General features: G+C 35.2%; 1 protein-coding gene across 3 annotated transcripts in view; it reads right to left on the reverse strand.

The window, feature by feature from the left end:
- The window catches only part of LOC117338745 (ectonucleoside triphosphate diphosphohydrolase 2-like), an 82,472-nt gene that overhangs the window by 24,261 nt on the left and 33,291 nt on the right, over positions 1 to 24,920 (reverse strand). Inside the window, exons 1-2 of one of the 3 annotated variants that reach the window (XM_033900055.1) lie at positions 22,356 to 22,371; positions 19,281 to 19,559 (exon numbers count right to left, since the gene is read on the reverse strand). The exons of 1 other annotated variant lie outside the window; for it this stretch is intronic. In XM_033900055.1, coding sequence (XP_033755946.1) covers positions 19,281 to 19,527 — 247 coding nt within the window. In that variant the 5' untranslated portion in view covers positions 19,528 to 19,559; positions 22,356 to 22,371. Of the gene's footprint in view, positions 1 to 19,280; positions 19,560 to 22,355; positions 22,372 to 24,920 lie in introns of those variants that run through there. One more of the 3 variants, XM_033900054.1, reaches the window with a different exon arrangement.

Genomic DNA, 24,920 nt, shown 5'->3' on the forward strand with positions numbered 1-24,920 from the left:
GCTACCAGTAAAATATGAGAGATATCCATTGCTTGGTTCAGGAGAAGAAGTCAATATGAATATAGCCCGACTGACCACATTTGGCCCCGCCCCTCAGGCCCCTAGGGGGTCAGCCCCATCATTTGTAAAATTTTGAATCCCCACCCCAAAGTGATGCTACCAGGCAAATATGAGCGACAGCCATTGCTCGGTTTCAGAGAAGTCGTTTATATCAATATAGCCAGATTGATCACATTCGGCCCCGCCCCTCAGGCCCCTGGGGGGTCAGCCCCATCATTTGTACATTTCTGAATTCCCATCCCATAATGATGCTACCAGGCAAATATGAGCGATAACCATTGCTTGGTTTCAGAGAATAAATTGTTTATATCAATATAGCCAGATTGACCACATTCGGCTCCACCCCTCAGGCCCCTGGGGGGTCAGCCCCATCATTTGTACAATTTTGAATCCCCACCCCATAGTGATGCTACCAGGCAAATATGAGTAATATTCATTGCATGGTTTCAGAGAAGAAGTCGTTTATATCAATAGCACCAAATTGACCCCTTTTGGCCCCGCCCCAGAGGCCCCCAGGGGATCAGCCCCATCATTTGTACAATTTTGAATCCCCACCCTATAGTGATGCTACCAGGCAAATATGAGCGACAGCCTTTGTTCGGTTTCAGAGAAGAAGTCGTTTATATTAATATAGCCAGATTGACCACATTCGACCCTGCCCCTCAGGCCCCTGGGGGGTCAGCCCCATCATTTGTACAATTTTGAATCTCCACCCCATAGTGATGCTACCAGGCAAATATGAGCTATAGCTATTGCTTGGTTTCAGAGAAGAAGTCGTTTATATGAATATAGCCGGATTGACCACATTCGGCCCCGCCCCTCAGGCCCCTGGGGGGGGTCAGCCCCATCATTTGTACAATTTTGAATCCCGACCCCATAGTGATGCTACCAGGCAATTATGAGCGATAGCCATTGCTTGGTTTCAGAGAAGAAGTCGTTTATATCAATAGCGCCAAATTGACCCCTTTTGGCCCCGCCCCAGAGGCCCCCAGGGGGTCAGTCCTACCATTTGTACAATTTTGAGTCCCCTACCCATAGTGATGCTGCTGACCAAATTTGTTCAAATTCCGATCAGCGGTTATGAAGAAGAAGTAAAATAAGTCAATTGTTGACGGACGGACGGACGGACGGACGACGGACGACAGACGCCACGGTATGGCATAAGCTCACTTTGGTCCTTCGGACCAGGTGAGCTAATAAATGAAATTCAAAACGTAACTGAGACTGTAAACTGGTGTCATACGTTTATAGTGTCCAGATTAATCAGAAACTTGAACACCCAGCTTATACAGAAAGGTGTTACCACCAACTATAGAAAGGTGTTACAACCAACTACAGAAAGGTGTTACTATCAACTACAGAAAGGTGTTACAACCAACTACAGACAGGTGTTACCACCAACTACAGAAAGGTGTTACAACCAACTACAGACAGGTGTTACCACCAACTACAGAAAGGTGTTACAACCAACTACAGAAAGGTGTTACCACCAACTATAGAAAGGTGTTACCACCAACTACAGAAAGGTGTTACAACCAACTACAGACAGGTGTTACCACCAACTACAGAAAGGTGTAACTATCAACTACAGAAAGGTGTTACAACCAACTACAGAAAGGTGTTACCACCAACTACAGAAAGGTGTTACAATCAACTACAGAAAGGTGTTACAACCAACTACAGACAGGTGTTACTACCAACTACAGAAAGGTGTTACAATCAACTACAGACAGGTGTTACAACCAACTACAGAAAGGTGTTACCACCAACTACAGAAAGGTGTTACAACCAACTACAGAAAGGTGTTACAACCAACTACAGAAAGGTGTTACAATCAACTACAGAAAGGTGTTACAACCAACTACAGAAAGGTGTTACAACCAACTACAGAAAGGTGTTACCACCAACTACAGAAAGGTGTTACAACCAACTACAGAAAGGTGTTACCACCAACTACAGAAAGGTGTTACAACCAACTACAGAAAGGTGTTACAACCAACTACAGAAAGGTGTTACAACCAACTACAGAAAGGTGTTACAACCAACTACAGAAAGGTGTTACAACCAACTACAGAAAGGTGTAACAACTACAGAAAGGTGTTACTACCAACTACAGAAAGGTGTAACAACTACAGAAAGGTGTTACCACCAACTACAGAAAGGTGTTACAACCAACTACAGAAAGGTATTACCACCAACTACAGAAAGGTATTACCACCAACTACAGAAAGGTGTTACCACCAACTACAGAAAGGTGTAACAACTACAGAAAGGTGTTACCACCAACTACAGAAAGGTGTTACAACCAACTACAGAAAGGTGTTACCACCAACTACAGAAAGGTGTTACCATCAACTACAGATAGGTGTTACCACCAACTACAGAAAGGTGTTACAACCAACTACAGAAAGGTGTTACCACCAACTACAGAAAGGTGTTACAACCAACTACAGAAAGGTGTTACCACCAACTACAGAAAGGTGTTACAATCAACTACAGAAAGGTGTTACAACCAACTACAGAAAGGTGTTACCACCAACTACAGAAAGGTATTACTACCAACTACAGAAAGGTGTTACAATCAACTACAGAAAGGTGTAACAACTACAGAAAGGTGTTACAACCAAATACAGAAAGGTGTTACAACCAACTACAGAAAGGTGTTACCACCAACTACAGACAGGTGTTACAACCAACTACAGAAAGGTGTAACAATCAACTACAGACAGGTGTTACCATCAACTACAGAAAGGTGTTATAACCAACTACAGAAAGGTGTTACCACCAACTACAGAAAGGTGTTACAACCAACTACAGAAAGGTGTTACCACCAACTACAGACAGGTGTTACCATCAACTACAGAAAGGTGTTACAACCAACTACAGAAAGGTGTTACCACCAACTACAGAAAGGTATTACCACCAACTACAGAAAGGTGTTACCACCAACTACAGAAAGGTGTAACAACTACAGAAAGGTGTTACCACCAACTACAGAAAGGTGTTACAACCAACTACAGAAAGGTGTTACCACCAACTACAGAAAGGTGTTACCATCAACTACAGACAGGTGTTACCACCAACTACAGAAAGGTTTTACAACCAACTACAGAAAGGTGTTACCACCAACTACAGAAAGGTGTTACAACCAACTACAGAAAGGTGTTACCACCAACTACAGAAAGGTGTTACAATCAACTACAGAAAGGTGTTACAACCAACTACAGAAAGGTGTTACCACCAACTACAGAAAGGTATTACTACCAACTACAGAAAGGTGTTACAATCAACTACAGAAAGGTGTAACAACTACAGAAAGGTGTTACAACCAAATACAGAAAGGTGTTACAACCAACTACAGAAAGGTGTTACCACCAACTACAGACAGGTGTTACAACCAACTACAGAAAGGTGTAACAATCAACTACAGACAGGTGTTACCATCAACTACAGAAAGGTGTTACAACCAACTACAGAAAGGTGTTACCACCAACTACAGAAAGGTGTTACAACCAACTACAGAAAGGTGTTACAACCAACTACAGAAAGGTGTTACAACCAACTACAGAAAGGTGTTACAATCAACTACAGAAAGGTGTAACAACTACAGAAAGGTGTTACAACCAAATACAGAAAGGTGTTACAACCAACTACAGAAAGGTGTTACCACCAACTACAGACAGGTGTTACAACCAACTACAGAAAGGTGTAACAATCAACTACAGACAGGTGTTACCATCAACTACAGAAAGGTGTTACAACCAACTACAGAAAGGTGTTACCACCAACTACAGAAAGGTGTTACAACCAACTACAGAAAGGTGTTACCACCAACTACAGAAAGGTGTTGCCACCAACTACAGACAGGTGTTACCATCAACTACAGAAAGGTGTTACAACCAACTACAGAAAGGTGTTACCACCAACTACAGAAAGGTGTTACAACTACAGAAAGGTGTTACTACCAACTACAGAAAGGTGTTACTACCAACTACAGAAAGGTGTTACCATCAACTACAGAAAGGTGTTACAACCAACTACAGAAAGGTGTTACCAGCAACTACAGAAAGGTGTTAAAATCAACTACAGAAAGGTGTTACCATCAGAAAGGTGTTACAACCAACTACAGAAAGGTGTTACAACCAACTACAGAAAGGTGTTACAACCAACTACAGAAAGGTGTTACAACCAACTACAGAAAGGTGTTACCACCAACTACAGAAAGGTGTAACAATCAACTACAGAAAGGTGTTACAATCAACTACAGAAAGGTGTTACCACCAACTACAGAAAGGTGTTACTACCAACTACAGAAAGGTGTTACTACCAACTACAGAAAGGTGTTACTACCAACTACAGAAAGGTGTTACTACCAACTACAGAAAGGTGTTACAACCAACTACAGAAAGGTGTTACCACCAACTACAGAAAGGTGTTACAATCAACTACAGAAAGGTGTTACAACCAACTACAGACAGGTGTTACTACCAACTACAGAAAGGTGTTACAATCAACTACAGACAGGTGTTACAACCAACTACAGAAAGGTGTTACCACCAACTACAGAAAGGTGTTACCACCAACTACAGAAAGGTGTTACAACCAACTACAGAAAGGTGTTACAATCAACTACAGAAAGGTGTTACCACCAACTACAGAAAGGTGTTACAACCAACTACAGAAAGGTGTTACCACCAACTACAGAAAGGTGTTACCACCAACTACAGAAAGGTGTTACAACCAACTACAGAAAGGTGTTACCACCAACTACAGAAAGGTGTTACAACCAACTACAGAAAGGTGTTACAACCAACTACAGAAAGGTGTTACAACCAACTACAGAAAGGTGTTACAACCAACTACAGAAAGGTGTTACCACCAACTACAGAAAGGTGTTACAACCAACTACAGAAAGGTGTTACAACCAACTACAGAAAGGTGTTACAATCAACTACAGAAAGGTGTTACAACCAACTACAGAAAGGTGTTACCACCAACTACAGAAAGGTATTACTACCAACTACAGAAAGGTGTTACAATCAACTACAGAAAGGTGTAACAACTACAGAAAGGTGTTACAACCAAATACAGAAAGGTGTTACAACCAACTACAGAAAGGTGTTACCACCAACTAGACAGGTGTTACAACCAACTACAGAAAGGTGTAACAATCAACTACAGACAGGTGTTACCATCAACTACAGAAAGGTGTTACAACCAACTACAGAAAGGTGTTACCACCAACTACAGAAAGGTGTTACAACCAACTACAGAAAGGTGTTACAACCAACTACAGAAAGGTGTTACAACCAACTACAGAAAGGTGTTACAATCAACTACAGAAAGGTGTAACAACTACAGAAAGGTGTTACAACCAAATACAGAAAGGTGTTACAACCAACTACAGAAAGGTGTTACCACCAACTACAGACAGGTGTTACAACCAACTACAGAAAGGTGTAACAATCAACTACAGACAGGTGTTACCATCAACTACAGAAAGGTGTTACAACCAACTACAGAAAGGTGTTACCACCAACTACAGAAAGGTGTTACAACCAACTACAGAAAGGTGTTACCACCAACTACAGAAAGGTGTTGCCACCAACTACAGACAGGTGTTACCATCAACTACAGAAAGGTGTTACAACCAACTACAGAAAGGTGTTACCACCAACTACAGAAAGGTGTTACATCTACAGAAAGGTGTTACTACCAACTACAGAAAGGTGTTACTACCAACTACAGAAAGGTGTTACCATCAACTACAGAAAGGTGTTACAACCAACTACAGAAAGGTGTTACCAGCAACTACAGAAAGGTGTTAAAATCAACTACAGAAAGGTGTTACCATCAGAAAGGTGTTACAACCAACTACAGAAAGGTGTTACAACCAACTACAGAAAGGTGTTACAACCAACTACAGAAAGGTGTTACAACCAACTATAGAAAGGTGTTACCACCAACTACAGAAAGGTGTTACAACCAACTACAGAAAGGTGTAACAATCAACTACAGAAAGGTGTTACAACCAAATACAGAAAGGTGTTACCACCAACTACAGAAAGGTGTAACAATCAACTACAGAAAGGTGTTACAATCAACTACAGAAAGGTGTTACCACCAACTACAGAAAGGTGTTACTACCAACTACAGAAAGGTGTTACTACCAACTACAGAAAGGTGTTACTACCAACTACAGAAAGGTGTTACTACCAACTACAGAAAGGTGTTACAACCAACTACAGAAAGGTGTTACCACCAACTACAGAAAGGTGTTACAATCAACTACAGAAAGGTGTTACAACCAACTACAGACAGGTGTTACTACCAACTACAGAAAGGTGTTACAATCAACTACAGACAGGTGTTACAACCAACTACAGAAAGGTGTTACCACCAACTACAGAAAGGTGTTACCACCAACTACAGAAAGGTGTTACAACCAACTACAGAAAGGTGTTACAATCAACTACAGAAAGGTGTTACCACCAACTACAGAAAGGTGTTACAACCAACTACAGAAAGGTGTTACCACCAACTACAGAAAGGTGTTACCACCAACTACAGAAAGGTGTTACAACCAACTACAGAAAGGTGTTACCACCAACTACAGAAAGGTGTTACAACCAACTACAGAAAGGTGTTACAACCAACTACAGAAAGGTGTTACAACCAACTACAGAAAGGTGTTACAACCAACTACAGAAAGGTGTTACCACCAACTACAGAAAGGTGTTACAACCAACTACAGAAAGGTGTTACAACCAACTACAGAAAGGTGTTACAATCAACTACAGAAAGGTGTTACAACCAACTACAGAAAGGTGTTACCACCAACTACAGAAAGGTATTACTACCAACTACAGAAAGGTGTTACAATCAACTACAGAAAGGTGTAACAACTACAGAAAGGTGTTACAACCAAATACAGAAAGGTGTTACAACCAACTACAGAAAGGTGTTACCACCAACTAGACAGGTGTTACAACCAACTACAGAAAGGTGTAACAATCAACTACAGACAGGTGTTACCATCAACTACAGAAAGGTGTTACAACCAACTACAGAAAGGTGTTACCACCAACTACAGAAAGGTGTTACAACCAACTACAGAAAGGTGTTACCACCAACTACAGACAGGTGTTACCATCAACTACAGAAAGGTGTTACAACCAACTACAGAAAGGTGTTACCACCAACTACAGAAAGGTGTTACAACCAACTACAGAAAGGTGTTACAACCAACTACAGAAAGGTGTTACAACCAACTACAGAAAGGTGTTACAATCAACTACAGAAAGGTGTAACAACTACAGAAAGGTGTTACAACCAAATACAGAAAGGTGTTACAACCAACTACAGAAAGGTGTTACCACCAACTACAGACAGGTGTTACAACCAACTACAGAAAGGTGTAACAATCAACTACAGACAGGTGTTACCATCAACTACAGAAAGGTGTTACAACCAACTACAGAAAGGTGTTACCACCAACTACAGAAAGGTGTTACAACCAACTACAGAAAGGTGTTACCACCAACTACAGAAAGGTGTTACCACCAACTACAGACAGGTGTTACCATCAACTACAGAAAGGTGTTACAACCAACTACAGAAAGGTGTTACCACCAACTACAGAAAGGTGTTACAACTACAGAAAGGTGTTACTACCAACTACAGAAAGGTGTTACTACCAACTACAGAAAGGTGTTACCATCAACTACAGAAAGGTGTTACAACCAACTACAGAAAGGTGTTACCACCAACTACAGAAAGGTGTTAAAATCAACTACAGAAAGGTGTTACCATCAGAAAGGTGTTACAACCAACTACAGAAAGGTGTTACAACCAACTACAGAAAGGTGTTACAACCAACTACAGAAAGGTGTTACAACCAACTATAGAAAGGTGTTACCACCAACTACAGAAAGGTGTTACAACCAACTACAGAAAGGTGTAACAATCAACTACAGAAAGGTGTTACAACCAAATACAGAAAGGTGTTACCACCAACTACAGAAAGGTGTAACAATCAACTACAGAAAGGTGTTACAATCAACTACAGAAAGGTGTTACCACCAACTACAGAAAGGTGTTACTACCAACTACAGAAAGGTGTTACTACCAACTACAGAAAGGTGTTACTACCAACTACAGTAAGGTGTTACTACCAACTACAGAAAGGTGTTACCATCAACTACAGAAAGGTGTTACAACCAACTACAGAAAGGTGTTACAATCAACTACAGACAGGTGTTACCACCAACTACATAAAGGTGTAACAACCAACTACAGAAAGGTGTTACAACCAACTACAGAAAGGTGTTACCACCAACTACAGACAGGTGTTACCACCAACTACAGACAGGTGTTACAACCAACTACAGACAGGTGTTACCACCAACTACAGAAAGGTGTTACAATCAACTACAGACAGGTGTTACCACCAACTACAGAAAGGTGTTACCACCAACTACAGAAAGGTGTGACAATCAACTACAGAAAGGTGTGACAATCAACTACAGAAAGGTGTTACAACCAACTACAGAAAGGTGTTACAACCAACTACAGAAAGGTGTTACAACCAACTACAGACAGGTGTTACCACCAACTACGGACAGGTGTTACCACCAACTACAGAAAGGTGTTACCACCAACTACAGAAAGGTGTTACCACCAACTACAGAAAGGTGTTACCATCAACTACAGAAAGGTGTTACCATCAACTACAGAAAGGTGTTACAACCAACTACAGAAAGGTGTTACTACCAACTACAGAAAGGTGTTACAACCAACTACAGAAAGGTGTTACAACCAACTACAGAAAGGTGTTACAACCAACTATAGAAAGGTGTTACAACCAACTACAGAAAGGTGTTACCATCAACTACAGAAAGGTGTTACAACCAACTACAGACAGGTGTTACCATCAACTACAGAAAGGTGTTACAACCAACTACAGAAAGGTGTTACCACCAACTACAGACAGGTGTTACCACCAACTACAGAAAGGTGTTACCACCAACTACAGACAGGTGTTACCACCAACTACAGAAAGGTGTTACAACCAACTACAGACAGGTGTTACAACCAACTATAGAAAGGTGTTACAACCAACTACAGACAGGTGTTACTACCAACTACAGACAGGTGTTACCATCAACTACAGAAAGGTGTTACAACCAACTACAGAAAGGTGTTACCACCAACTACAGAAAGGTGTTACAACCAACTATAGAAAGGTGTTACAACCAACTACAGACAGGTGTTACAACCAACTACAGAAAGGTGTTACTACCAACTACAGAAAGGTGTAACAACCAACTACAGAAAGGTGTTAAAATCAACTACAGTACTGGTATTTGTTATCCATTCTCGAAAATTAGTGATAGGAAGATTTTCAAAATGGCTACCATTTTGAAAGTACCATCAGTGGACTATATCACAGATTATTAAAGACTTCATACAAATTTGTGCTACAGAGAAATAAAAGTATCATGTTTTGATGACATTTATGACTACATTTAAAAAAAAAATTGCAGACATCTAAATGTCAGTGTGGACCAAATGTTGACTTAACATTTTATTTAATATGGCCTGTCTCACAGGAGATGTTCAGGAGATGAAATGATAACAAGATTTTCACAATTGAACTGAAATTTGGATCCCCCCCCCCCCCTAAATTGCAACATAACATAATGAAACCTATTCAAAATTTAATCAATAGATTTTGCTATTTATTTTTCCTTTTTCATTTAATATCATTTACATGTACATTGTATTTTGAAAACATTTTCCAATATAAAAACATTCTTTTTCAAAAATGGTTGTTATATACATAGCATTTAGTTAAAATTTCCAAAACATAATCATAATTTAATTAAAATTACATAAATTGGTTTATTATGGGGATCTACCTGGAGATGACATTTAAAAAGAACTAATTATACCAGACTTCATTTCTTTTTAATGTTTTCAATTTAATGTGAATCACTGATTAAAACATTCCTACAACGAATCTCAAGGGTAAGAACAGTAAATGCATCAATGTAATATGACATGCAACATCTATTTCAATTCTCAGGAAATCAAATATCATGTCAGAAAACTATAAAAGTCATTTCAAATTCATATTAAAGTATAATTTGAATTACCTCCCTTGTACCATACACATCTAGTCAACAATTACCTCCCTTACACCATTCTGCTAGTCTAACAGATATTTCCTTTATTAGATACTCATCATGTTTCAGATTCGTGTAAACAATATAAATCCATGTAGATACTATTTTCTACAGGAACATGTACTCACATCATTATTTTCTTAATGTTTTATTTATTGGAGAGAAAAAAAATTATTTTTGTACAAATACAAATTTCAATTCTAATTTCATCATGATTATGCAGTTTTGGAATTTTAAAAGTATTTTGAGATAAGAAATACTGATACAAACACATTTACAATCATGATGACCGATATTGAAAAATGTCATTTTTATGTGTAAGTTTCATAACACAAAACCAATCTCTCATTCGTGTACATGTAACAAGTCAATATTGACACAGATCTTTGGGATGATAAATACTGATGTGGACCTCTTCAGGTCTAAAGCTGCCAACAGTGTCAATATATGACCTCAGGGTTTGTCTGTCTGATGCAATGCTCTGATAGATTTCAAAATATTTCATAATGTCTTCAGGGGTTACATTCCGAATGACACCACTTAAAAAAATATTGATAGAAATGTATCTATGTCTACATGACTATCTCATCAAATCTATCAATCATGCACGTATAGGATTTTTTTTTTATATTAGTCACCAATGAATTCCAGATCCATCTTAGATAAAAATGTTTATTGCATTTTTGTCAGTGAAATACAGAAATTTATCAAACAGATAAAACTGATATTTTCACTGCAGCGATGAGCAGTGAAAATGTAAGATTTTGCAGTAAAAATATAAAGTTTTGCAGCGAAAATATATGTTTTGTTTTTGACCAATCAGAGCATACCATTGTATTCACCTCATTGAAACTTGCCAATTTTTCCAATCAAAGTGAGGAGAGATAGATGGGTTATTTTGCTGTATTCCTGAAATATTCAGACTAGTTTTTGACAAAATATTCACTTGACATTAGCTTTTAATGCACAGATTCTCCTATAACATCAGAAAACGCTTAAATTGTGCTGATCAGTCCTTTCAAAACAGTGAAGTAACATCACAAAGAGACGATGTCATGAATTATGTTACAGATTCCCCACTTTTTGACACTATTAATTTTTTGAAGCTTTTAGTTTAGTTTTTTTAGCATAAAAATGCAATAAAAAGAAAATTAAATGGTTTCCAGGGTGAATATTCTGTCATACTCATGAAATATGTTATATTCATTAGGAAACCATTTAATATCCTCTTTATATACACCAGTTTCATTTTATTGACATTTTTTTTATTACCTAGATTCCTATTTTTTACAGTGATTTCTTAAACAAAGATTTACTGCAAATTGAGAAATTCAGTTTTTTTAACAATATTTAATGCTGTACCTGATATCTCCATGAATGGCTATGAGTAATTGACAAAGTTTAGAAACTGCTGAAATGATAGTTAGTTATTTAAACCTGTTAAAACCAACACAATAGGGTGTATGCTTAAAGATAGCATTATCCTAACCATCTGAGCGTGACCTACATACACCTAAGTACCTACTATACAAAGAGCTGTGTGCTAAAAATATAGCCCGGAGAATCGTTTCTCTGCTGAATAGGAAATAAAGCATTACATAGTCAGGTGTAATATCATTAGACAAAGATCAATAAAATCAATTCTGTCAGATAAACCTAAAATGTGCAGAAAAAATTTAATTGCGATGTTTTTTTGTCATACTCCGTCTAAAATAAGTGATTTACAGAAAGACTTCTGTGAATGCCAGTTAATTAGTGTAGCAGGTAGATACTGACTGAATAGTACAATGTCTCTCAAATATTCCTCCTTATCTTAAATTCATAAACACAATCAATTTGAATTTCTAAACATGATCAAAATGAATTTCTAAACACAATCAAATTGAATTTCTAAATACTTTCAGATTTAATTTCCCAACAAAATCAAATTGAATTTCTGAACACAAATTAAATTTCTAATTACATTTTGTACAATCAAATTGAATTTTTGAACACGATCAAGTTGAATTTAAACACAATCAAGTGGAAATTCTAACAAACTGAATTTCGTAACATGATCACATTGAATTTCTAAACAAGATCAAATTGATTTTCTTAACATGATCAAATTTAATTTCTTACAATCAAATTTAATTTCTAAATGCGATCAGATTGAATTTCCAAACACAATTAAATTTAATTTCTAAACATGATCAAATTTAATTTCTTAACACGGTCAAATTTAATTTCATAATACAATCAAACTGAATTTCTAAACATGATCAAAATATGAAAAAAAGAAATAACATCAATTCTAAGTCGAGTCAAAATATCAATCCAGTAACATAACTCAGGACTTAAACAATGCGTTCAGTAACTCTGGAGTTGTGTGAATATATGTTCATCGCCATAAATCATTCTTTAAAAAAAAAATATCTTCAACCAATGTATGAGGACTGAGGACTACTAACAATTATTCTCTAAAGTCTGCATGACATCTAAACCCCCCCCCCCCCCCACACACACACACACACACACACACAACATCTGCTAAATATTTAACAGCTTACAATACAAACTGCTTTGTCATTAAGTATGAGAAATAGATTTAAACATTGTTATTCGTTTCACACTGTTATTGATTTGGTTTGTATTCACCCTATTTAGAATAACCAATATTTTCATCCGTAATCATCATAAACAGACAGATGATTTATTTTTTCGTGTTTTTGTGATACAAGGATAACATGATTCTGTATAGTCGTCGAGTCCTTAAAGCTGGGCTCAAAATCAATACAAGATATAATTTACATCTGAAGTGTAAGCTTCCTCTTAGATATGTATAATATGATTTTCTAAACATTTCTGATTGATTTGGGAGAATACCTTTGATTCGTTAATGTTCAATGATATTTTCACAGTTATAGGAGATAGAGGCAACAGCAAACTGCAATTACCCATTTTTAAAAATACACATTTCCAAAAGCAATAATTAAATAAATGATGATGTCTGTTGTATTCAATAAAGAACTCCATTAATCACTGCTGGCATGTGCTGCCATGAATTTCAAAAAATCGTCAATATATACAGGAGACAAATTGACAAATAATGTGAAACATAATAATGTTTTGTTATAATGATGTATTGTTTATCCCCTACTAACACAATAATGTATTGTTGATCCGCTACTAACGTAATAATGTATTGTTGATCCCCTACTAACACAATAATGTATTGTTTATCCCCTACTAACACAATAATGTATTGTTGATCCGCTACTAACGTAATAATGTATTGTTGATCCGATACTAATACAATAATGTATTGTTGATCCAATACTAACACAATAATGTATTGTTGATCCGCTACTAACACAATAATGTATTGTTGATCCGATACTAACACAATAATGTATTGTTGATCCGATACTAACACAATAATGTATTGTTGATCCGATACTAACACAATAATGTATTGTTGATCTGATACTAACACAACAATGTATTGTTGATCCGATATGATATCACTTCACTGAGGATAATAACAACATAACATGAAATATACAGAGCATATTTCAGTAACTTGGATCAATATCAACTTTATTCATTTTACAACAATTGTGAAACATTAAGTTTTATCAATTTATAAGTTTTTTTGGCCAGGAAGGAAGTGCTGGAGTAATCTTACTGTGTGAGGAAACCGGAATACTCTTAGAATACCCACTTAGTCCAGCAGGTGACCCCATACCTCTTAACATCCGATTATCAGAGAATCAAGCCTTCCATGTCTTGGTGAAAGGCAAGTGTGTTAGCATTGAGTGCCACCCAAACCACCCTAGTGGGATCAATAATTTTATACTTTTCAGGAGTGTGCTGGTGTTTTACCACAGATCGCTCAACGTACTGAGTCAAAAATATGCACTCTATAAAACTATCAACTGAATTTTCATTTTCATAATGATTCAAAAATTGACAGATTTCAAAATTATATTTAAGACCAAAGAATAAAAGTAAAAATACCCTCCTTTCATTGTCTACTTGCATGAAATTGAAAACAAATTGTAATGAGATGTTATAAAGTTTGCACAAGTCTTTTGCCTACTTTTATGGCTTACCCAAAAATCTGTCAAATATCTCTTTAATTCTGCTTGTTCAAAAAATTCTTCATGAAATTCCATGGAACATTAAAATGAAATTGTCTGAAAAACATCATAATATTTCTGACTGAATCATTCTTGATATACAAATGTACATGTACATGTACATGTTTTTTTTATCAATAGTTAATTCTGGATTGGAATAAAATTATGATTTTGTCGGCAAACTCTATAAACATCAGTGTCATTGTGGATATCAAATTTCTTTTGAAATGAAGTATAAAAAAATAATGTAAGGAACAATAAAAAGTGTATATTTCAGATCACATACAAAATTAAGTATTTGTGTCATGCATAGCCCTGTTTAAACAACAGCATAGAAAACAATTATGGATTATGTGGTGAATTTAAATGCCCTAATCTCCGAACACTGAGATGGTATCATATAAACCCAGAGTAAACTTACACCTACGATAGGGTCCAATGTTTTTAGTCAGGTAAGCAGGTCCTTTGTCACATGGATCTAACCATACTTAGAAGTAAACATGGGGGTCAGGAGATTTATGACCTGACATGGGCTGTCTTTGTTTGTGTGACAATGTCTGGTTAGGGGTGTGTACTTTATAAACCTAGTTCCTATACAATCTTTACTGTAGATAACTTTAAACACCCTAGATATCATTTTTCTGTATACATAATTACATACCTTTATTTCATTTGTCTTCAGAATTATTTCCACGTTTTTGCTACTTCCCTATAACAAATATATTCTTTCCAAACAAGTGCAGACATAAAATGATATGAAGTACCCATGTATAGGAATGTGCAGGGATGAAAAATACTGATTGATTGACGTCAATTAATCAATTATATTTCTATATTATTGCAAGTAACGCTCCTTATCAATTAAAATGTATAATACATTGTAGTTATCTTACAATAAGCCCAAGGGGCAAACACAAATGTCCAACTCAAAACCAGGGGGTGGGCTTATTACAGGACAATGTATCATGTATTGGCTTATGATGCACCATAAACAGGGTACATCTATACATATAGATCAATTTGGTCGGAAAAACTTTATTTTTACCTTTTCATACCTTTATGTAGTGAAAACAATCCAGAGTTTTTGATTAAAAGACTGAAGATTTTATTGGCATCAGTGAGGTAAGGAGCTTATTATATTTGAATTAGCACACCCATCCTCTTTCCCTGAACAACAGTACTGCAGTGCAGGTGGAATAATATATCAGGTACGCCCATCAAATGCCATATAAATGTAGTGTTATATAATATCTTACATCAGTGGTTATAGATGTTATATAATATCTTACATCAGTGTTTATAGATGTTATATAATATCTTACATCAGTGGTTATACATGTTATATAATATCTTACATCTTACATCAGTGGTTATAGATGTTATATAATATCTTACATCTTACATCAGTGGTTATAGATGTTATATAATATCTTACATCTTACATCAGTGGTTATAGATGTTATATAATATCTTACATCAGTGGTTATAGATGTTATATAATATCTTACATCAGTGGTTATACATGTTATATAATATCTTACATCAGTGGTTATAGATGTTATATAATATCTTACATCAGTGGTTATACATGTTATATAATATCTTACATCAGTGGTTATAGATGTTATATAATATCTTACATTAGTAGGTATAGATGTTATATAATATCTTACATCAGTGGTTATAGATGTTATATAATATCTTACATTAGTAGGTATAGATGTTATATAATATCTTACATCGGTGGTTATAGATGTTATATAATATCTTACATCTTACATCAGTGGTTATAGATGTTATATAATATCTTACATCAGTGGTTATATAGATGTTATATAATATCTTACATCGGTGGTTATAGATGTTATATAATATCTTACATTAGTGGTTATAGATGTTATATAATATCTTACATCAGTGGTTATAGATGTTATATAATATCTTACATCGGTGGTTATAGATGTTATATAATATCTTACATCTTACATCAGTGGTTATAGATGTTATATAATATCTTACATCAGTGGTCATAGATGTTATATAATATCTTACATCTTACATCAGTGGTTATAGATGTTATATAATATCTTACATCGGTGGTTATAGATGTTATATAATATCTTACATCAGTGGTTATAGATGTTATATAATATCTTACATCAGTGGTTATAGATGTTATATAATATCTTACATCAGTGGTTATACATGTTATATAATATCTTACATCAGTGGTTATAGATGTTATATAATATCTTACATCTTACATCAGTGGTTATAGATGTTATATAACATCTTACATCAGTGGTTATAGATGTTATATAATATCTTACATCGGTGGTTATAGATGTTATATAATATCTTACATCAGTGGTTATAGATGTTATATAATATCTTACATCAGTGGTTATACATGTTATATAATATCTTACATCTTACATCAGTGGTTATAGATGTTATATAATATCTTACATCAGTGGTTATATAGATGTTATATAATATCTTACATCAGTGGTTATAGATGTTATATAATATCTTACATCAGTGGTTATAGATGTTATATAATATCTTACATCAGTGGTTATAGATGTTATATAACATCTTACATCAGTGGTTATAGATGTTATATAATATCTTACATCAGTGGTTATAGATGTTATATAATATCTTACATCTTACATCAGTGGTTATAGATGTTATATAACATCTTACATCAGTGGTTATAGATGTTATATAATATCTTACATCAGTGGTTATAGATGTTATATAATATCTTACATCTTACATCGGTGGTTATAGATGTTATATAACATCTTACATCAGTGGTTATAGATGTTATATAATATCTTACATCAGTGGTTATAGATGTTATATAATATCTTACATCGGTGGTTATAGATGTTATATAATATCTTACATCAGTGGTTATAGATGTTATATAATATCTTACATCTTACATCAGTGGTTATAGATGTTATATAACATCTTACATCAGTGGTTATAGATGTTATATAATATCTTACATCGGTGGTTATAGATGTTATATAATATCTTACATCAGTGGTTATAGATGTTATATAATATCTTACATCAGTGGTTATACATGTTATATAATATCTTACATCTTACATCAGTGGTTATAGATGTTATATAATATCTTACATCAGTGGTTATATAGATGTTATATAATATCTTACATCAGTGGTTATAGATGTTATATAATATCTTACATCAGTGGTTATAGATGTTATATAATATCTTACATCAGTGGTTATAGATGTTATATAATATCTTACATCAGTGGTTATACATGTTATATAATATCTTACATCTTACATCAGTGGTTATAGATGTTATATATTACATCAGTGGTTATAGATGTTATATAATATCTTATATCGGTGGTTATAGATGTTATATAATATCTTACATCGGTGGTTATAGATGTTATATAGTATCTTACATCTTACATCGGTGGTTATAGATGTTATATAATATCTTACATCTTACATCAGTGGTTATAGATGTTATATAATATCTTACATCGGTGGTTATAGATGTTATATAATATCTTACATCAGTGGTTATAGATGTTATATAATATCTTATATCGGTGGTTATAGATGTTATATAATATCTTACATCGGTGGTTATAGATGTTATATAGTATCTTACATCTTACATCAGTGGTTATAGATGTTATATAATATCTTACATCAGTGGTTATAGATGTTATATAATATCTTACATCGGTGGTTATAGATGTTATATAGTATCTTACATCTTACATCAGTGGTTATAGATGTTATATAATATCTTACATCGGTGGTTATAGATGTTATATAATATCTTACATTAGTGGTTATAGATGTTATATAATATCTTACATTAGTGGTTATAGATGTTATATAATATCTTACATCAGTGGTTATAGATGTTATATAATATCTTACATCAGTGGTTATAGATGTTATATAATATCTTACATCAGTGGTTATAGATGTTATATAATATCTTACATTAGTAGGTATAGATGTTATATAATATCTTATATCGGTGGTTATAGATGTTATATAATATCTTACATCGGTGGTTATAGATGTTATATAATATCTTACATCTTACATCAGTGGTTATAGATGTTATATAATATCTTACATCGGTGGTTATAGATGTTATATAATATCTTACATCGGTGGTTATAGATGTTATATAATATCTTATATCGGTGGTTATAGATGTTATATAATATCTTACATTAGTAGGTATAGATGTTATATAATATCTTACATCAGTGGTTATAGATGTTATATAATATCTTATATCGGTGGTTATAGATGTTATATAATATCTTACATTAGTAGGTATAGATGTTATATAATATCTTACATCAGTGGTTATAGATGTTATATAATATCTTACATTAGTAGGTATAGATGTTATATAATATCTTACATCAGTGGTTATAGATGTAAGATATTATATAACATCTATGATATCCTGTACTTAAGTCAATGTTTAATATTTAGGAAATCTCTATACTGAAATAAACAAAGGGCAATATCTTTTGTAAATTAAAATATTTGAACAAAAATGCCTGTTGGGGAAACACAACTTTATATCATGGAAATTAATCCTGCTAAGTTTCGAAGAAATTGGTAAAAAATGCAGGAGGAGATCTGACAAACAAAAGTTAATGCCCTACCATACTCCAATCAAATCTATACCTGGAGAAAACCCACATGGTCAGACAAATGACCACTTTGTGATACCTTTTAACATCTGATCAGGGAATCAAACCCTGTCCTCCTTGGTGAAGACAAGTGTGTTACCACTCTGCCAGCCAACTACCCAGGACTTTATAAATCAAAGAATGAAAGAATTTGTAAGATTAATACAATATTAATTTCCTTACCAGTATCCCACAGATAAAATTCTTTCCCATTCGCCATTACATTTTCCTGAACTGATGTTGACCATCGTATGTCAGATCCATTTTTGTCCCGCAACACGTAAGAACTCTTCAGTGGAATAGCATTATCATGACAAATTTTACGAATCAGAAGGCTGACAGAAGACGTTTCCCCTAAAACCACGTGAAATGTCCCCTGTGGTTCCCCCTCGGGCAGTCTGCTGTGAACTGTCACTTCTACTTCCTCCATGGTACTTTGTCACACAACTCGTCAGATAAATTCTGAAGCAAACAGTAAAAAAATGTCAAACTACAGTAAAAACCAACCATTTCTTTCTAATGAAAAAAAAATACATAAATATGAAAATGCATGCAGTATCTAGTGGAGTCCACCTGTCATCAGTTATTTAAGGTTTGAACAAGATAATAGATTGGTCATTGGAAGTAAAGAATGAAAGAGAACATGAAAAATTGTAACAAAACAAGAGCAACTACAAATTGCAGTCGTATATTGTAACAAAATTGCACAATCTAACGTATTTTTGCAATAAACTAGTCATTTGTGTATGGCGTAATCAAAACATATACTTCAGATTTTTGGTTGATCACCTCACAGAAAGAATAAAAACCACTTAAAAAGGGTGTTACAACCAAAATTAAAAAAACTACCCCAAGTTATACCTCTTTGTTATCAGTTAAATTTGCTTGTTTCTTTATTAACAGTATCAAAATATCTAACTTTTGTAAACAGGAAATCCTATTGAGCTTCTTTAGGTAAAATATTGATGTTTTTACTGATGCACATAATTTATTTGCATTTTGAAAATAACGGACTTTCTAATACAGATATACGACTATTTTGAAAACAAATTTTCATGAATTGATGTAACATATCCAATATTTTGTTTCTTTTTATTGTAATGAAATGCATTAATAATATTGAAACAATTCCATATTTTTTTTATGATTTTATCAAAAATGTTCATCTGAAAAATCAATATAAAACATTTTTTTTCTGACATGGATTTGTGGTGGTGAGTGAGTTACCTCCCCTGGCCTGAGCAGCAGTACACACTATTGATCCTAGATTTAACAGCTGTGTGGAGCTACATATATTCCTCTACCATAATATGTTATAGATCTCTCCAATCACATCAAGTATTGTCATCTTACATCTTGTCATCTTTAATTGAACAATTCAATTAAAGAATTCTTTGACATAACATATTAACTATTGTTAATTTAAAACCCTTTGTTGCTATTGTTTACTTTACCAAATATTTAAGTGTACTGATTATGTCATTTGAAAATTAACTTCGATAAAAATATTCACCGTTTATAGAGCTAACAAAGATTTAAGATGATTTCACAAAGCAACTTCTGTAAATAGATGTCACAGATGTAGCTACAATAACAGCACACTACTACCAACACAAAATATTGACTTAATTACAATTGATTTCTCAAAATAATCATAAAATAATCATCAGATATTTATTTTATATTTCCGAGTTTGAACAATATATATCTTTATTCAGTAATGTATGACATAGTAAAATATTGTGGATAAATGTTTATAATGTTAATTAAACTGTTAAAAATGTCTGTTAACTAAGAAACGTTTTTTGATATATCTGTGTGAACATTTCCCAAATAATTTTCTTTATTTGATATAAGTAATAGAAATATATCATAAAATAATCTTAGTGAAAATTGCTTATTAAAACCAGGAAATTAAAAATTGCTCCATTTAATTTGAGTCTCATTTCTGATATAAGACTTGACATAAGAAGCATGTAATGAACCAGGAAAATTGATTTTTAAAAATGTTAGCAGACACTTATACAAAATTCATGGATGGATGTGTCAACTGTGTATTCTCTATCGATTTTACCATCCCATTTATATTTTTATAGAATCAGACAAAAGCAAAGATATCTGCAAAATATCAATGCATAAAAGTCATAAAGATATCATATCTGCCTAATAACAGACAATTTCATAAATAGAAATAACAAAAAATATTTTATAAAGCATCGTAAGACTAAAATCAATGCAAAATATCAAGCACAAATAAAATCTTCAAAATAAAAAGGTAATAGATTTATAAGAAATTAATAAACAAAAAATAATATGAATCTCTCGAAAGAAGTTCTGTTTGAGTAACATTTGACGAAAGCTGATAGAAATATTGTCAACAAAATATTCATTACAGAGTAAGTTGATATGCCCAAGGGGCTATGTCTTTCACATGATTAATGAGATAGGGGTTAGTTCAATCAAAGTTTAGTTAGCTTAACATACAAAAGTAAAAATAAAAAAGGGATATCTGTATTAGCGTTAGATATGTCTATAACATCTACTAACAACAGATATATCAATTTCCAAATAAATATTTCATTTTGCATTAACAAATTCAAAATGATTATTTAGAAGAATGTGAGATTATAATTGTGTCGGAGTTGAAGGTGAAGCTTCCCAGGCATTAAAACAGCTAGCTTTAAGCTTGGCTTTATGCCTGTGCTGCAAAATCAATGCCAGGCACACCATATATATTATAGGAACACAATGTATAGCAGCATTCAGGGGAGAATCGGCCAGGATAAATCTTACACACTATTATAAAACCTGCCTCAAACAACACTATTTATCTAATATTCAATACAGCAACCTAATTTTAAACAATATTTCAACATTGTTAATCATGTTATTTCAAAGTTTTTTTTATAAAAATCATATTCTAGAATAATTCCATCTCCTTCAAATTAATTTTCTGAATTAATTATCTTTATTGAATCTTATAATTTGTACCACCTTTTAACATTATTTTGAATGTTTATTATTTTTATTCTATACTTCGATATAAGTATGAAATGTGCTTGACAACAATAAATATCTACATGAATATTCATTGAATGTAAAATTTGATATTGAGATCATGACTAATTTTCCCCTGATTAAATTCAAAGCAATGAAGTCCCCTTATTGGACCCCTGAAAATGATCAGAACAGCCATGTGGAGCACTGCATTGAGGTCAAAGGTTAGTCAGTGTAGAGATAAAATCCAAAAATATTCACCCTCCCTAGCGCCATCCCCATCGTTTACCTAGTAGGAGAAAGGTCTTTTTTTTAATTCATAATCATCATTATGTTTTAATGTCAATATAAAAAAAAAGCACCCAAATTATATCAATCATTTTGAATTTGGTTTCAAAAAGAAATAAATCTGCTATAGAAATAATTTCAGGACAGTAAAATATTTCACTTTTCTCTTCTGACACTTTCATGAATAATTTACAGAAGAATGTGAGAAAGTCTCAACAATGTTATCTTTAGCTTCAATTTCACAACAAACAAAAATACTGATCAAATTAGTTCCTGAATAAAAAAAATCCCCAATAATAATTAATAATAATCCCCCTAAGAACACTGGTGTGACTGAGGCATTGTATAATTAAATGTATAATTAAAGATTTAATTATACAGTCACGAGACAATTAAAATTTCATTGAATGATTACAGGAAGCCTCTGACTATATCTGTAGTTTGTTTTCTGACCCTGATTTACACTGTATGTAATATACTCTACAATCCAGTGTAGTTTTACAAACAACATCTTAAGTTGGATCCGAGACTTGATGGTACTTCAAATCATGTCAATGTTTCGAACAACACATAACATCACTTGCTGTTTTTATTCTAATTAACAATTTGTATGAATTACAAGATAATTTTTACATTTGATAATTTAAACATGACAATATTGTGACACATCATATATCACCAATACTGTTTTGGGTGAGACTTTCAGAATTAAAATGAATTTTATAGTACATATAGAAGTTTTAATATTGTGATTTAATTTTGATATATTATGTATGCAACAGCTATCTAGTTAAAAACAGCAGACGGAAATCTCACAACAGGATATCTATAGTAACAACAAAACAGCATGAATATTCATAGAAAGTACAGACAATGTAGAACAAAAGCAATTATTTCTGAAACACGGGCAACAGATGTTTCTTGTTAATGTTTTATAATCTCATATGCAAAGATTACTACAAACATATTGTAATTATTTCAATAATATAACCCCAGATACTTGTGGTAGGGACAGGGTACCATGGGGCGGGGAAGTAGGCGAAGGAAGGGGGTAGCAAGGGGAATGGAGTGTTCAAGGAGGGATACATTAGATGTAGATCTTGAGATATATTGATTAGATTAGCAGAATAAGGAGGTACATGTATATCAGGGATTCTACAGAAAGGGGGGGATAGGGGGGGATAGAGAGGTGTGTCTGTGACAGAAGTGGGGAGGAGTGCATGGTGTGGATAGAGAGGTGTGGTTGTGACAGAAGGGGGGAGGGATGGGGGGTGGGGATAGAGAGGTGTGGCTGTGACAGAAGGGGGAGGGATGGGGGGTGGGGATAGAGAGGTGTGGCTGTGACAGAAGGGGGGAGGGATGGAGGGTGTGGATTTGAGAGTTATGGCTGTGACAGAAGGGGGGAGGGATGGAGGGTGGGGATAGAGAGGTGTGGCTGTGACAGAAGGGGGGAGTGGTGGAGGGTAGGGATAGAGAGGTGTGTCTGTGACAGAAGGAGGAGGGGTGGAGGGTGTGGATAGAGAGGTGTGTCTGTGACAGAAGGGGGAGGGATGGAGGGTTGGGATAGAGAGGTGTGGTTGTGACAGAAGGGGGAGGGATGGAGGGTGGGGATAGAGAGGTGTGGCTGTGACAGAAGGGGGGAGGGGTGGAGGGTAGGGATAGAGAGGTGTGTCTGTGACAGAAGGAGGAGGGGTGGAGGGTGTGGATAGAGAGGTGTGTCTGTGACAGAAGGGGGAGGGATGGAGGATGGGGATAGAGAGATGAGGCTGTGACAGAAGGGGAGAGGGGTGGAGGGTGGGGATAGAGAGGTGTGGTTGTGACAGAAGGGGAGGGATGGAGGGTGGGGATAGAGAGGTGTGGCTGTGGCAGAAGGGGGATGGGTGGAGTGTGGGGATAGAGAGGTGTGGCTGTGACAGAAGGGGGAGGGGTGGAGGGTGTGGATTTGAGAGGTGTGGAGGGTGGGGATAGAGAGGTGTGGCTGTGACAGAACGGGGGTGGAGGGTGGGGATAGAGAGGTGTGGCTGTGACAGAAGGGGGGAGGGGTGGAGGGTGTGGATAGAGAAGTGTGGCTGTGACAGAAGGGGGAGGGGTGGAGGGTGTGGATAGAGAGGTGTGGCTGTGACAGAAGGGGGGAGGGGTGGAGGGTGGGGATAGAGAGGTGTGGCTGTGACAGAAGGGGGGAGGGGTGGAGGGTGTGGATAGAGAGGTGTGGCTGTGACAGAAGGGGGTTGGAGGGTGGGGATAGAGAGGTGTGGCTGTGACAGAAGGGGGGGGGGGGAGGGGGGGATAGAGAGGTGTGGCTGTGACAGAAGGGGGGAGGGGTGGAGGGTAGGGATATAGAGGTTTGGCTGTGACAGAAGGGGGAGGGGTGGAGGGTGGGAATAGAGAGGTGTGGAGTGTGGGGATAGAGAGGTGTGGCTGTGACAGAAGGGGGGAGGGATGGAGGGTAGGGATATAGAGGTTTGGCTGTGACAGAAGGGGGAGGGGTGGAGGGTGGGGATAGAGAGGTGTGTCTGTGACAGAAGGGGGGAGGTGTGG

The sequence above is a fragment of the Pecten maximus genome, chromosome 12, assembly GCF_902652985.1.
Source record: "Pecten maximus chromosome 12, xPecMax1.1, whole genome shotgun sequence".
NCBI lineage: Eukaryota > Metazoa > Mollusca > Bivalvia > Pectinida > Pectinidae > Pecten > Pecten maximus.